Source organism: Salvelinus alpinus, chromosome 11 (genome assembly GCF_045679555.1).
Source record: "Salvelinus alpinus chromosome 11, SLU_Salpinus.1, whole genome shotgun sequence".
NCBI lineage: Eukaryota > Metazoa > Chordata > Actinopteri > Salmoniformes > Salmonidae > Salvelinus > Salvelinus alpinus.
This window is the reverse complement of record NC_092096.1, coordinates 40,657,433-40,673,283: the sequence shown is the minus strand read 5'-3', so window position 1 is coordinate 40,673,283 and position 15,851 is coordinate 40,657,433. Positions and strand designations below refer to the sequence as shown.

The 15,851-nt window shown below is 43.4% G+C and overlaps 1 protein-coding gene across 3 annotated transcripts in view; it reads right to left on the bottom strand.

Annotated features, from left to right (window-relative positions):
* Positions 1-1,793: 1,793 nt before the first annotated feature.
* Positions 1,794-15,851, bottom strand: part of LOC139534160 (synapsin-3-like) — a 125,241-nt gene continuing 111,183 nt past the window's right edge. For 2 of the 3 annotated variants that reach the window (XM_071332995.1, XM_071332996.1), the window contains exons 11-14: positions 6,194-6,325; positions 5,978-6,008; positions 5,661-5,823; positions 1,794-4,431 (exon numbers count right to left, since the gene is read on the bottom strand). In XM_071332995.1, the coding sequence (XP_071189096.1) occupies positions 4,308-4,431; positions 5,661-5,823; positions 5,978-6,008; positions 6,194-6,325 (450 nt within the window). In that variant the 3' untranslated portion in view covers positions 1,794-4,307. The remainder of the gene's footprint in view (positions 4,432-5,660; positions 5,824-5,977; positions 6,009-6,193; positions 6,326-15,851) is intronic. The other variant, XM_071332997.1, reaches the window with a different exon arrangement.

Here is a 15,851-nt window from a genome sequence, read left to right as displayed (position 1 = left end):
ATCGAGAGCATCCTGACCGGTTGCATCACTGCCTGGTACGGCAATTGCTCGGCCTCCGACCGCAAGGCACTTCAGAGGGTAGTGCGTACGTCCCAGTACATCACTGCGGCAAAGCTGCTTGCCATCCAGGACCTCTACACCAGGCGGTGTCAGAGGAAGGCCCTAAAAATTGTCCAAGACCCCAGCCACCCCAGTCATAGACTGTTCTCTCTACTAACGCATGGTAAGCGGTACCAGAGTGCCAAGTCTAGGACAAAAAGGCTTCTCAACAGTTTTTACCACCAAGCCATAAGACTCCTGAACAGGTAACCAAATGGTTACCCGGACTATTTGCATTGTGTGCCCCCCCCAACCCCTCTTTTACGCTGCTGCTACTCTCTGTTTATCTTATATGCATAGTCACTTTAACTATACATTCATGTACATACTACCTAAATTGGCCCGACCAACCAGTGCTCCCGCACATTGGCTAACCGGGCTATCTGCATTGTGTCCCACCACCCGCCAACCCCTCTTTTTACACTTCTGCTACTCTCTGTTCATCATATATGCATAGTCATTTTAACGATACCTACATGTACATACTACCTCAATAAGCCTGACTAACAGATGTCTGTATATAGCCTTGCTACTCTTTTTTCAAATGTCTTTTTACTGTTGTTTTATTTCTTTACTAACCTACACACACCTTTTTTCCCGCACCATTGGTTAGAGCCTGTAAGTAAGCATTTCACTCTAAGGTCTACACCTGTTGTATTCGGCGCACGTGACAAATAAACTTTGATTTGATTTGAAGAGAAAACTCCTTACAGAGACTGAGGCCAGCGACAGGCCCTATGTGTAATGTTACTCAGCTGATATGTACAGGTATGCAGGTTTTTAAGCCCGATTTTAATCCTCATCTTAAATTAACCAAGAGGTCACGGAATACTCACCTGAGAGACATTAACTTTAACACTCACCTCTTAACAGTCCAGATCATAGCAAAGTAAGGAATTCAAAAAACTATTTGGTCTGGAATGGGCCCGGGCCGTTGCCAATCACCTACTCCAGGGATAGGCAACACTGGTCCAGGAGTGCCACAGGCACTATATTTTGTATTTATTTATCCGACCTGGAAACCTAGGCGGGTTTTAATTTAGGCAAACACTGAACTGGCCCGGTTTCCCAAAAGCAAAATTATTCGTTAGGATCAATAAGTAGCTAAGTGTGGTGCCTAGTTGGGATTAAATCCTGCCGTACCTCCGGCACTCTGGAACAGTTTCCTACCCCTCCCCAACTCCTAGACCCAGACCTCACGCCAACTCAAATAAATGACTAATCTGAGTCGAAGGAATTTTGGGATTATCAATAAATCTCCTGACAGTTGTGTGCTTTCAAGAGAAGTCAGAGGACTCACTAACAACCTTAAATGGAGAAGACTTGTCTGTGATCAGACACTCACACTGAAATCTGGGACTTCAGAAACAGAAAGCGGGTTGGTGGTAGTTGATAAAGTTGTATGCTTTAAATACAAAGTGACAGACAGTCAGAGACAATGGAAAGTGCCGATAATTCCAATGTTGCCGTAAATTGGTTTGTGGGCACTCACCTTGTAAATCCTCTGTGTTCTATGAGTTTCACGTCCTAAAGATCCCGTGTCTGGGTATTCCTTATGACAAAGACAATGGGGACATGATGCTATGCATTCTACAGTACCTTAGATGGGATATTACATGGTTGTATAACAGGGGTTTATAATCGTCGCTGTACAATGCTTTGTCAATACGAAAAATAAAAGACTTACCACTAAGTGTAATAAAATATGTCACTTTTAATAAAAACTGAACAAAATAACAAAACAATGTTAAAATAACTTGCATCTATAACACTACCACACATTATGCATCGCACACTTCATACAGTATAAGCAGCCAGACAACAGCAATTATTTACATGACAATATTGTTACACCAGAGGCACACCAGGGGTCAGTTTTCATGCCACACTTATATCAGTAACACACAGGGGGGCACACAATGCCTTCCAGCGGATGCTCATCATAAGAGGATATGTGACAGTAGGTTCTGTTAGATTGGAAAATAAGAGATGTGGACGGCTATTCAACGCTGGTGTAGATGACTTCTGAGCATCTGTTGAATGGCATTGGGCACACTTTAATAAACATACATTTTTAAGGGCTATTGCTGTTAATTCTCCATTGCAATGACATGTAAATGTAAATCATGATAGGAAAACCATGTCATATTCATTTAGTTATTGACCGTAGATAGACTAATGTATGGGTCTATTGCCTTTTACTCACAGGAAATAACTACTTGAGAGACAGTACATCAAATTTACTGTATGAATGTTAGGATTAAAATTGTAGGATTACATGCAGACATACAGATTAGGTCAAGTGAAAGCCATTCCTTTTTTTTGTCTTAATTCCACCCACTTCAGAGTATTAGTGGTAACTACTACTAGCATCACAGCTTGCTGGAATTGAGGTAGTTACTAGATAACCTCACCACTCAATTCTGAATTTCTTCAGTGCCTAATTAACATTATTTGCTTACTGAAATGGTCAATTAACAAATTACTAAATAAATCACTATGGACGTGTGGCATTCACAAGCTTACAGCATTATACCTATGTACACTATAAATCAACACTCGTAGAAGCAAAACGATTGAATCGTTAGAAGCGTAACTAACACTCACAGTGATAACGAGTAAACAAAAAAACAGATTTTCAGTAAATCGTTGTTTTGTTATGGCTTTTCATAGTAGTCGGTACTTTGAATTGTAGAAGCATTTCACATTCAACAGACAAAATTATTAAAACACACAGGTTTTACAATACAAACATATCATTTGGTCCATTTTGATAATAATACCTTACTATGATTGGCATATATGTTTAGGACAATAAATAGTTTGAAAGTGAAAAGACAATCTTAACTGTTTAAAAATGTATTTAAATCAAGATGGAGTTTAATTTCACCCATATTGCTGATAGTGCGACTTAAGTGCAATTACTAAAAAGAAAGTATGCGGACAATAATATTCAATCCATGAAATAGAATTGCCATTTTTCATACCAGTCAAAAACAGAAAATCCATTTGGGCGCAGAGACTTAAAATGTTTGCACTTAAGTCAAAAGAACAAACTACACCAGTCATGCGATTGGTCTGTCCTTCTCTATTATAATGAGATAGGGGGGGGAGATAATATGGACATTCAGCTATCAGATAGTATCGTTAGCGTAGATAGAATATGTGCATATGTGGTAGCTGAGTATTACAAGACGACTTTGTCATTTCCTGAAGTGGATGTAAGCTATAGACATACCAACACATTGAAAATCATGTCTATTCCATTCGACAACGCTTCAATTCAAAACCCAAGGATCAGAAGTAAATGTCATTCTCCCAGGAGTATTTGCAACCTTACAGTATGTACAGAATTAAAAGGTAACTGATCTTATAACTATTGAAGCAAAGATGTCAGCACTTCTTCTCTGTGTTATGTACATAATTCCCACCTTTCGATACACAGCAAGGGAATAGTAGTAAATCAAATGCCCAATATTTAAAAAAAAATTGTTCATAGCGCTACTTACACTGGATAGTTCATAAATGCTTAGAAGTTAGGGAAGAAATGTCTGTGATGGAAGACTTAAGATAATATTTCCGCCTCGTATAATTGCAAATTGACAGGTACAGTATATAGCCTAAACTATCTTGACCTAATACAAGGAATTTTAAATCAAAAATACTTTGTTACTCAAAGGCCAAAGCAAAATCACAAATCATTATATTGTAATATCAGCCAATCAATATGTATGGGTCTACAAGACATGGCAATCGTATTTCTATGAAATGAGACTGGCAAGGTGCTAAGCATGGCTGGTGAACCTAGCTCATACACTATTATTGGTCATTTATAAATACTGTAATATTGCCTTTCTCTCCCAAAGTATATCAACATCCTTGAAGTTGATAAAACACAAATATGACCAAAACAAAAGAATGAATCAGATGATGAACAAATAGAATGCAAACCGACATCTCAACTACACCAACCAAGCAGTACTAGATGAACTATAGCCTAATTAATTTTTTTATTTGACGGATGATTCTGAGAGGTGGACGCTCTCAACCTGCCATTTATGGATAAGAACAGGAAGTAGGAAGTGGTGCACAGGAAGCTCCCGCTCTGTGGGTTGACTGAGCGCGTCCTGTAAAATAATGGTATCTTGGAGCTCTTCTGGAGGCCGATGGCTGACAGCAGGCGGATGGATATGGGGAGTCTGTTGAAGTTAGTCGGAGAAGAGGCTGGCGAAGGACTGGCGCAGGCTGCGGATGGTCTCTGCCTTGGCCTCATCGTCCGTGGCGTTCCCTTTCAGGGTCTCAGTGAAGGTGTTGGTGAGCGACTGGGATTTGCTGCAAGGCGCGAAAGTGAGAGTGAGGCTGAGGCCTGAGGGGCATGCAACATGGAGAAGGTGGATGTATGTGCGTGCATTCATGCATGTGCATGTGTGAAGAGGGGCGAGGGGATCGTATTCTGCCAACTTCGCCACTGCACAGTTTGATCAACAGAGGCTGGCCAATGACACACACAATAGGGAATAAACTAGTGCACTTTGCTCTCTAAAGCCAACAACATTTTTACAAAGGAGCTTAATCTTAGAAGACACATGTTAATGTTTATTATAGCAAAGCCAACGAATGTACATGGACAGAAATACAGTCAAACTTTCGAAGTGTATCCGAGCCAGGAGGCAAACTGAGGAATGGTTGTGGAGAAATCTAGTTGCAAATTGCCCAACCGACAACCCCTTTGCCATGTACAGCCAATCCACATTGAACTAGGGAGGAGTTACGAGAGAATCAAAACTCAAGAGGTAGTTTCACTTTTATCACATATTATTATCTGAAGAGGTGGCTGGAGCTGAGCATCCTGTAAATGCAGGCCATTATTAACAGCCATTAAACAGGAACAAAAGTTGGCATGTCAGAGATTATAATAGAGTATTTTTGTAAACAGGAAGTGTCGAGCTACAGGAGCATGTACGGTAAAATCTTTATACAATGTCTCCATCTAGCAGCCGTTTGTGGCATCTGCACAGATCTGCCCCAAGTAGATATATTCCTAGTACTCACCCAGAAGGTTTTAATGATCAGACAGTTTAAGGTTTTCACAGAACTTTTACTAGAGATCTTGTACTTAGCACAGTAGATTTCTTTACAATTCTAATTAAGCAATAAGGCCCGAGGAGGTGTGGTATATGGCCAATATAAGACATAAACTGGGTGGTTCGAGCCCTGAATGCTGATTGGCTGAAAGCCGTGGTACATAACATCGTATACCACGAGTATGACAAAATATAAATTTTTACTGTTGTAATTATGTTGGTAACCAGTTTATAATAGCAATAAGGCACTTTGGGGGTTTGTGGTATATGGCCAACATACCACGGCTAAGGTCTGTATCCAGGCACTCCGCGTTGAGTCGTGCTTAAGAACAGCCCTCAGTCATGGTATATTGGCCATATAACACACCCCCTTATGCCTTAATTATATTCTTCTGTGGAGATAGTATTAGTATTACACACCCGTGATAACATCAGCCTTGATCATGGAAATTAGATTTGAGGCATTTGATCACTTACTTCAGTTGAGGAGGTTGTTTCTGGGTGCCAGGGCCGGTGGCGGCGGGAGGTGGGATGGGTCCTGGCTGGAAGGCCTGGCTGGGAGAGGTGTTAGCTGAGCGGGCTCGCTGAGGAGAACCCTGGGCTGACTGGGAGGGAGAACCAGAGCCAGAGCGATGCCCACCTGCAGAGCGAACACACACTCATGTTTCGTCTCAGACTCAAGGAACTACTATGTGTATTTCTCAACACTATCATAATATTCATATTCACCACAACAGCAATCAATTGTTGTAGCAATCAAACTGGTGATAAGATGTCGATGGAGGTCTCTTTACCTTGGGCCCTTCTTGGCTGGGTCGTCTGTGGCTGTGAAATGAAAAGCATTGAAAATGGACAGTAATAGTGCATGATGCATGGTTGGTTTGATATACTCCCTACACAAGGGCTTATTTGAAGCAATTGTTCATTACTTTTGAGATCGAATCTACATAATCAATTCAAATGAAAATCCATAAGTGTTACACTCTGGAGAAGAGGTGAAAGAGATTTACCTTCACAGCACTGGGCTGTGGTGTGTTGATACCAAGCAGCACGCTGCACATCTTATTGATCACTAGATCAGTGATCAGCTGCCTGTCCTCCTCCACGTGCTCACCAATCAGAGGCATGGAACTGTCCATCACCTAGAAGACACAGGAGAGGTACACCAATCAGAGTGAAGAACAAAACGGACAGTATAAGCAGGGATTCTGGACTGAGTCAATGCAAGTAAATGGAAAATTCACTGTAAATCCATTCAACATGATTGACTTCATTCTTGCCACTAGAGAGCGGTATTGTACATCTTATTTGAGTAGCTAGGCCTAATGAAGATGGTGAGGGGGTGAAACCATTACAGTTTTGATGTTAGAGCACAGTGATTAAAGGAGTCTATTGACCGCTGAAATGTGTATACAGTACTATAGGCATAAACATGAGAGATGTGACTTTATTATTTTAGTACATTTAGTACTTATTTCATAACTTATGGGTGGACACTGGATGTCAGGACATGGCACGGCCACATAGATAATTGACTCCGTAGCATTTCAACTCACAACACATGAGCTTTGTTTGAAACCATGTCCGCAAAGCAGGTGGCTCTCCACCGATCCAACAGCCATGCTTTCCTCCGCATGAGAGGGTTGTGCTAATGCCGCGCCAAATGAGAACCAAAACAAAGAGGAAAGCGTGTCTCACAGGCTGAGGGAGAGAACGGAGGGAACACTTTGCCAGCAGAATGCATGTGTTGTGTCCCCAGAGCGGTATCAGGACGCTGCACGCATTGTGGCCAGATCACACTGTAAACAGACAGAAGTCCTTTCATCCATGTGCCCCTTGTACACAGGCAAGTGTCTGTGTGTGTGTGTGTGTGTGTGTGTGTGTGTGTGTGTGTGTGTGTGTGTGTGTGTGTGTGTGTGTGTGTGTGTGTGTGTGTGTGTGTGTGTGTGCACAGCTGGGAGATGGGTAGAAGGAAGAGAACTGGGCGGGTGATGTGCCTGTTGGTGTTGCCCCTTATTCATAACCAGTGGTGTAAAGTACTTAAGTAGTACTTTCAAATATTTTTACTTAAGTAGTTTTTTGGGGTATCTGTAATATACTTTACTATTTATATTTTACACAACTTTTACTTCACCACATTCCTTTTTTTAATTTTGTAATTATTTATTTTTTTATCCCATTTTCTCCCCAATTTTCGTGGTATCCAATCGCTAGTAATTACTATCTTGTCTCATCGCTACAACTCCCGTACGGGCTCGGGAGAGACGAAGGTCGAAAGCCATGCGTCCTCCGAAGCACAACCCAACCAAGCCGCACTGCTTCTTTAACACAGCGCGCCTCCAACCCGGAAGCCAGCCGCACCAATGTGTCGGAGGAAACACCGTGTACCTGGCCCCCTTGGTTAGCGCGCACTGCGCCCGGCCCGCCACAGGAGTCGCTGGAGCGCGATGAGACAAGGATATCCCTACCGGCCAAACCCTCCCTAACCCGGACGACGCTATGCCAATTGTGCGTCGCCCCACGGACCTCCCGGTCGCGGCCGGCTGCGACAGAGCCTGGGCGCGAACCCAGAGACTCTGGTGGCGCAGCTTAGCACTGCGATGCAGTGCCCTAGACCACTGCGCCACCCGGGAGGCCCTTCACCACATTCCTAAAGAAAATTATGTACTTTTTACTCCATACATTTTCCCTGTCACACAAAAGTATTCGTTACTTTTTGAATGCTTAGCAGAACAGGAAAATGGTCTAATTCTCACACTTATCAAGAGAACATCCCTGGTCATCCCTACTGCCTCTGATCTGACGGACTCACTAAACACACGCTTCGTTTGTAAATTATGTCTAAGTGTTGGAGTGTGCCCCTGGCTATCTGTAAACAAAAAAAACAAGAAAATTATGAGGTCTGGTTTGCTTAATAAGGAATTAGAAATGATTTATACTTGTACTTTTGATACTTAAGTATATTTAAAACCACTTTTAGACTTTACCTCAAGTATGACAATTGGGTACTTTTTCCACCTCTGGACATAACCATAAGGGACTGGGACTGAGACTGGGACTGAGCCCTGGAGGACTGGCAGCTGCAGCCGGGACCCACTGCAAGCCAGGAGCCACTTCAAACGTGGTGCAGTGGCAGCCAGAGTACCGGTTACACCCTGGTGATTTATTGGGATATAGAATCATCTAGCAGATGACAAGGCTGCAGTTAGTTGCCCTTTAGTATTAGAACATGGAAGAGAGGTGTTGTTTTTCTCCTCTTTTATTGGGCTGCAGTGTTCTTTCCTGCTGCTGGTCTGGACACTGTGTTCTGGAATGGAAAGATTAAGGGTTGGAAATGGTGAACTCTGTACTCGGCCGGACAATACAGAAACTCCAAAGAGGCTATTGTTGTTTGTTTACTTTAGCTAAGTGATTTCTATGATAGTGTGCAACATTTTTTATGTGAAATGGCAAGTGCCAGATGTACGCCTAAGTATATGTGCCAAAATTCTCACACAGTTGTTAAACTATCCATGCAAACGATTTCCGTTGAATACTGCTAGTAATACATGGAACTTATATAGCACTTTAAGGACCCAAAGTCGCTTTACAATTATAGAAACGAAAAACAACATTAAAACAGGAGTCAAATCAAAACATCAGACTAAACATTAATAAATGTATCAGTGTATGAGGAGGGTTGGGATTTGAACCCAGTTTGGTTAAGTGGTAGGGTAAGGGTTAGGTACTGCTCAGTATGGTGAGGAGAGGAGTGTCTTAGTAGTGTATTTCTTTGCTTGTGTGTGTGTGTGTGTGTGTGTGTGTGTGTGTGTGTGTGTGTGTGTGTGTGTGTGTGTGTGTGTGTGTGTGTGTGTGTGTGTGTGTGTGTGTGTGTGTGTATGTATGTGTGTGTGTGTGTGTATGTATGTGTGTGTGTGTATGTATGTACAGTGGGGAGAACAAGTATTTGATACACTGCCGATTTTGCAGGTTTTCCTACTTACAAAGCATGTAGAGGTCTGTAATTTTTATCATAGGTACACTTCAACTGTGAGAGACGGAATCTAAAACAAAAATCCAGAAAATCACATTGTATGATTTTTAAGTAATTAATTTGCATTTTATTGCATGACATAAGTATTTGATCACCTACCAACCAGTAAGAATTCCGGCTCTCACAGACCTGTTAGTTTTTCTTTAAGAAGCCCTCCTGTTCTCCACTCATTACCTGTATTAACTGCACCTGTTTGAACTCCTTACCTGTATAAAAGACACCTGTCCACACACTCAATCAAACAGACTCCAACCTCTCCACAATGGCCAAGACCAGAGAGCTGTATAAGGACATCAGGGATAAAATTGTAGACCTGCAACAGGCTGGGATGGGCTACAGGACAATAGGCAAGCAGCTTGGTGAGAAGGCAACAATTGTTGGCGCAATTATTAGAAAATGGAAGAAGTTCAAGATGACGGTCAATCACCCTCGGTCTGGGGCTCCATGCAAGATCTCACCTCGTGGGGCATCAATGATCATGAGGAAGGTGAGTTATCAGCCCAGAACTACACGGCAGGACCTGGTCAATGACCTGAAGAGAGCTGGGACCACAGTCTCAAAGAAAACCATTAGTAACACACTACACCGTCATGGATTAAAATCCTGCAGCGCACGCAAGGTCCACCTGCTCAAGCCAGCGCATGTCCAGGCCCGTCTGAAGTTTGCCAATGACAATCTGGATGATCCAGAGGAGGAATGGGAGAAGGTCATGTGGTCTGATGAGACAAAAATAGAGCTTTTTGGTCTAAACTCCACTCGCCGTGTTTGGAGGAAGAAGAAGGATGAGTACAACCCCAAGAACACCATCCCAACCGTGAAGCATGGAGGTGGAAACATCATTCTTTGGGGATGCTTTTCTGCAAAGGGGACAGGACGACTGCACCGTATTGAGGGGAGGATGGATGGGGCCATGTATCGCGAGATCTTGGCCAACAACCTCCTTCGCTCAGTAAGAGCATTGAAGATGGGTCGTGGCTGGGTCTTCCAGCATGACAACGACCCGAAACACACAGCCAGGGCAACTAAGGAGTGGCGCCGTAAGAAGCATCTCAAGGTCCTGGAGTGGCCTAGCCAGTCTCCAGACCTGAACCCAATAGAAAATCTTTGGAGGGAGCTGAAAGTCCGTATTGCCCAGCGACAGCCCCGAAACCTGAAGGATCTGGAGAAGATCTGTATGGAGGAGTGGGCCAAAATCCCTGCTGCAGTGTGTGCAAACCTGGTCAAGAACTACAGGAAACGTATGATCTCTGTAATTGCAAACAAAGGTTTCTGTACCAAATATTAAGATCTGCTTTTCTGATGTATCAAATACTTATGTCATGCAATAAAATGCAAATTAATTACTTAAAAATCATACAATGTGATTTTCTGGATTTTTGTTTTAGATTCCGTCTCTCATAGTTGAAGTGTACCCATGATAGAAATTACAGACCTCTACATGCTTTGTAAGTAGGAAAACCTGCAAAATCGGCAGTGTATCAAATACTTGTTCTCCCCACTGTATGTGTGTATGTATGTATGTATGTGTGTATGTGTGTATGTATGTATGTATGTATGTATGTATGTATGTATGTATGTATGTATGTATGTATGTATGTATGTATGTATGTGTGCTGGGGGGGGGGGTCTTACGGGTAGGCCTTGTCAAAGAGGTGGGGCTTTAGGAGGGCCTGAAAGACAGTGATGGACTCCGAGTCACAGACGGCTGGAGGCTGGAGCAACCCTGGAGAAGCCCCTGTCGCCAAAGTGCTGTCAGGACTTAGTGTTGGTGAGGAGTTGGGCTGCAGAGTTTTTGAACTACTTGGAGCTTATGGAGAGAGCTTGAGTTGATGCCAGAGGGTAGTGAGATGCAGTAGTCAAGACGGGAGGAGATGAATGCATATATGAGGGTTTCAGCGACAGGACGGGAGAAGAAGGACCTGACCGTGGCAATGTTACAGAGGTGGAAGAATGAGGTTTAAAGAGCCTGTCTTATGTGGTAGTCAAATGAAAGGGTGGAGTCCAGGATGACGCCAAGGTTTCGTGCATAGAGGGAGAGCGAGACAGTGGTGTCGTCAATGGTGAGGGTGCCAGCTTTGCTGAGGGTGGAGAAGTTCTGTTTTATCACTGTTGAGCCTAAGGAAGTTTTGTTTTTATTGTAGAGGCAGGATTCAATGTTCGTCAGAGGTGGGTTGAGGAGGGATTTGGTGCTGAGGTAGATCTGGGTGTCATCGGCATAGAAGTGGAAGTCAAGGTTGATGTGATGGAGGATCTGACCAAGAGGGAGGATGTAGATGAGTAAGGGACCCAGCACAGAGCCCTTGGGAACACTCTGTATAACTGCAGCTGAGTCTGAGGTGTGGCCATTGAGGGAGATGTTGTGCGTCCGGTTTGTGAGGTATGATTGTAGCCAGGCTCTCCAGCCTGGTGAGGAGGATCTGATGGCTCACTGTGTCAAAAGTGGCAATCCGGTCAAGGAGAATCAGGATGTTGAGGGCACCAGCATCAGCAGAGATGAGGTCATTGATAACTTTGAGGAGTGCAGTTTCAATACTGTGGAGGGGCGGAAACCAGACTGGAGAGACTCAAACAGGTTGTTGATTAGCAGGTGGGTTTGTAATTGGGAGGCAACTGTAGGTTCTGGAGTCTTGGCAAGGAAGGGGAGGTTGGAAATGGGGTGGAAGTTATTGAGGATGGTAGTGTCCAGTCCTGGCTTTTTTAAGATTGAGGTGACTGCAGCTGTTTTGTAGTTGGAGGGGACAGTTCCGTGGGCGAGGGAGAGGTTGACAATGTGTGTGATATATGGACAGAGAACAGGCAGGCAGGCTTTGATGAGAACAGTGGGGAGATGATCCATGGAGGAAGTTGTAGACTTGGAATACATGAGTTTTGACAAGTTTTTAGATATAAGGAGAGTCAAATGGGGCAAATTCAGAGAGTCAGTTTTCAGGTGTGACGGTTGGAAGGTTAACAGGGAGAGGGGTGGCTGAGGGAGATTGATCAGTCAGTAATGAGTTGATTTTGGTGATCTTGTCCTTGAAAACCTGAAGGAAGGAGTTGCAGAGTTCAGTGGAGGGAGTAGAGAAGGTGTCATCACGGGGCTGAAGTAGTTTGAGAAGTAGGTGGACCTGGCAGCACGGAGGGCATCTCTGTAGGTGGAGAGGTGTAGTTTGTAGGCCTCAGCGTGGACAGTGAGGCCAGACTTCCTGCTCGCTTCACAGGGCATGGACCTCAGGGGTAAACCATGGGGAAGAGGAGACCGGTTTAGTTTGGAGGGGGGCCAGAGAGTTGAGGGAGTCAGATAGAGCAGTATTGAATTGGGCAGCTTGTTCATTAGGTGAGTTGGGGGTGTGGTCAAGGGGCAGGGCAGAGCAGATGGCATCAGAGTTGGAGGGGGTCAACAACTTTGATGTTGCGGAAAGAGATGAGGCGTTTGCCAGTGTTGTGAGTATGAGGTAAGTGAGAAATTAAGGATTGTGTGGTCAGACAGTGGGAACAGGGAGGGGAAAATATGAGTTAGGTTGAGGCCAACAGAGCAGACGAGGTCAAGTATGTGTCCATTGATGTGAGTTGGAAAATTGACATCTTGGGTAATATTGAAACGGTCCAGAACAGCAATGAAAACAGAGGCAAGTTTTTAGTTTGATGTGTCCACATGAATATTCATAACACTAAGCAACAGTAAGCAGGGGGGGGGTTGTAAGCAATGTATTCAAATGAGGAGACAGTAGGGAGAGACAGTTCAGTCATTTACAGACAGTAGGGAGAGACAGTAGGTTATTTAGATTTTAGAGTTGTACAGTACAGCGAGGCCACCACCACGGCTGGTGGTGCGGAGGTGACACAGGTAGCCATAACCAGCGGGAGTAGCTTGGTTAAGAGAAAATAAATCACCATTGTGCTGCCAAGTTTCAGTTAGGAGGAGCTTGTTGTCAGATATATGTTCATGGAGCAAGGGGACTTTTTATTGTTCATTGCTCGAGTGTTGAGGAGAGCAAAGTTAGTATTGTTGGGTCAGTTTCTGGATAGTGGTAGGCAGTCAAGGTTTACAGTGCCAGATGATGGTTTGAAATTCAAATGCTCCCTCAATTGTCTTTTTTTTTTAGCATGAAAAGCATAATTCCCATGGTTCCATGTGACTCCTATACGATGCAGTCAACCGGTCTTCCCAAAGACATCACAATCTAATCTGATACAAAACATATCTGCTATATGATGTCTGTAATATCACAACAAAGGCCAACATAAAGATATGCTATATGGGTCATTCCATTAAAAAAAAGTGCCTGCTTGCCTCCCTTTGATATTTTCAGTAGAAATTGTGTACCAATATTTAAAAGTCTGTTATATTAAATGAAGTGCCTTTTAATATAAACCACATGGAGAACTCAAATAAATGCAAATTTTAATATGTTTGAAAACTAGCTAAAGTGACAAAATTCAGCATTTTGTCTTGTCCCTTCGTGCATCCTCTGTGATTATAGGAATATTTTATCCCACTTAACCCCAAAGTATTTACCATTATTGTAAAGCCCTCATTATTTTGTTGCATTGACAAAGTCATTTCTGATGATTAATTTAATGTGATTACCGATTCTTTTTAAGTCCATCCATTATTTTAAGGTCAACCCTGTTACGTGAACTAAACTCTCGCTTTAATATGGTGGTACTATTCCTTTTTAAATATTTTTCAAAAGAAACATTTAATATCTAATAGTCAAATCATAGTGTAAAAGCAGGTGAGCTGGTTCTACTCTTTTTGGCCATTTCTGGTGTTTTGTGGTGGAAAACTGAGTGTGTCAAGTGTAACCCGTCAACGCTATTATTACCCATAGATTAGTCTCGTGTTGCCATACCTCCAAAATCATGTCGTTGACACCCCTCCCTTGGAGGGCTGGAGAATGTTGTATTGCAAAAACAGGTTTCAAGAACCCTCCCCCACACGCGCGTACAAGGGGGTGCTGTGTGTTATGTGCGTCACTGTTTTCCGTCCGGGTAGTTGTTGCTCATGCTAGTTTTAAGTGCTCGTTTTGAAGGTATCAAGTGTGGATTATATTTATTGAAAGTGAGTTATGCTGGTAAAGTCAAACGTCACAACACGTTCTAAACCACTCTGGTGACAAACACACTTTTGTCCTTGTCTCCATTCGTCCACATGGTTGCGCTTTGCTACCACCGACAATAATCGTGAAGATTGCCTATTATTTTGTTTTTGTAAGGACCCAAAAAACAGAGGCAGTGTGAACTGTATTATTAGCTAGCTTTGTAAGATAACTAAATTGAGGTGCTAGCTAACTTTACACACTGTTTAGCTAAGTGAATTAAATGTCATCAGCTAGCTAACTTTCTATTTGCTAGCTATCTTGACATAATCAGAGTAAATAAAAAACAGTCTCCAAATGCATTAGTAGATCACATCCATGTAAGAGCATGAAGTTGCCGCTCCAGCTGTCAGTAAAGGAGTCTCAGTGTAAGCTGCTGGATAGGGCAGGTCATATTGTGGGAGGACATTAAGTATTTTAAAAATTTGGGGGAAAATATATTAAAAATAAAACATACCTTATAAGTATTCAGACCCTTTGCTATGAGACTCAATTCAGCTTAGGTGCATCCTGTTTTCATTGATCATCCTTGAGATGATTCTACAACTTGATTGGAGTCCACCGGTGGTAAATTCAATTGATTCGACATGATTTGGAAAGGCACACCTGTCTATATAAGGTCCCACAGTTGACAGTGCATGTCAGAGCAAAAACAAAGCCATGAGGTCGAAGGAATTGTCCGTAGAGCACCGAAACAGGATTGTGTCAAGGCAGAGATATGGGGAAGGGTACAAAAACATTTCTGCAACATTGAAGGTCCCCAAGACTTCCATCATTCTTAAATGGAAGAAGTTTGGAACCACCAAGACTCTTCCTAGAGCTGGCCGCCAGGCCAAACTGAGCAATCGGGGGAGAAGGACCTTGGTCAGGGAGGTGACCAAGAACCCGATGATCACTGACAAAGCTCCAGAGTTCCTCTGTGGAAATAGGAGAACCTTCCAGAAGGACAACCATCTCTGCAGTACTACACCAATCAGGACTTTATGATAGTGGCCAGACAGAAGACACTCCTCAATAAAAGGCACATGACAGCCCACTTGCCAAAAGGCACCTGAAGGACTCTCATCAGACCATGAGAAACAAGATTCTCTGGTCCGATGAAACTAAGGTTGAACTTTTTGGCCTGAATGCCAAGCGTCACATCTGGAGGAAACCTGGCACCATCACTGAAGCATAGTGGTGGCAGCATCATGCTGCAGTGATGTTTTTCAGCAGCAGGGACTGGGAGACTAGTCAGGATGGGGGGAAGATGAACGGAGCAAAGTAGAGAGAGATCCTTGATAAAAACCTGCTCCAGGACCTCAGACTGGGGCGAAGGTTCACCTTCCAACAGGACAACGAGCCTAAGCACACAGCCAAGACAACACAGGAGTGGCCTTGGGACAAGTCTCTGAATGTCCTTGAGCGGCCCAGCCAGAGCCCGGACTTGAACCCAATCAAACATCTCTGGAGACCTGAAAATAGCTGTGCAGCGACGCTCCCCATCCAACCTGAGAGCTTGAGAGGATCTGCAGAGAAGAATGGGAAAAACTCCCCAAATACAGGTGTGCCAAG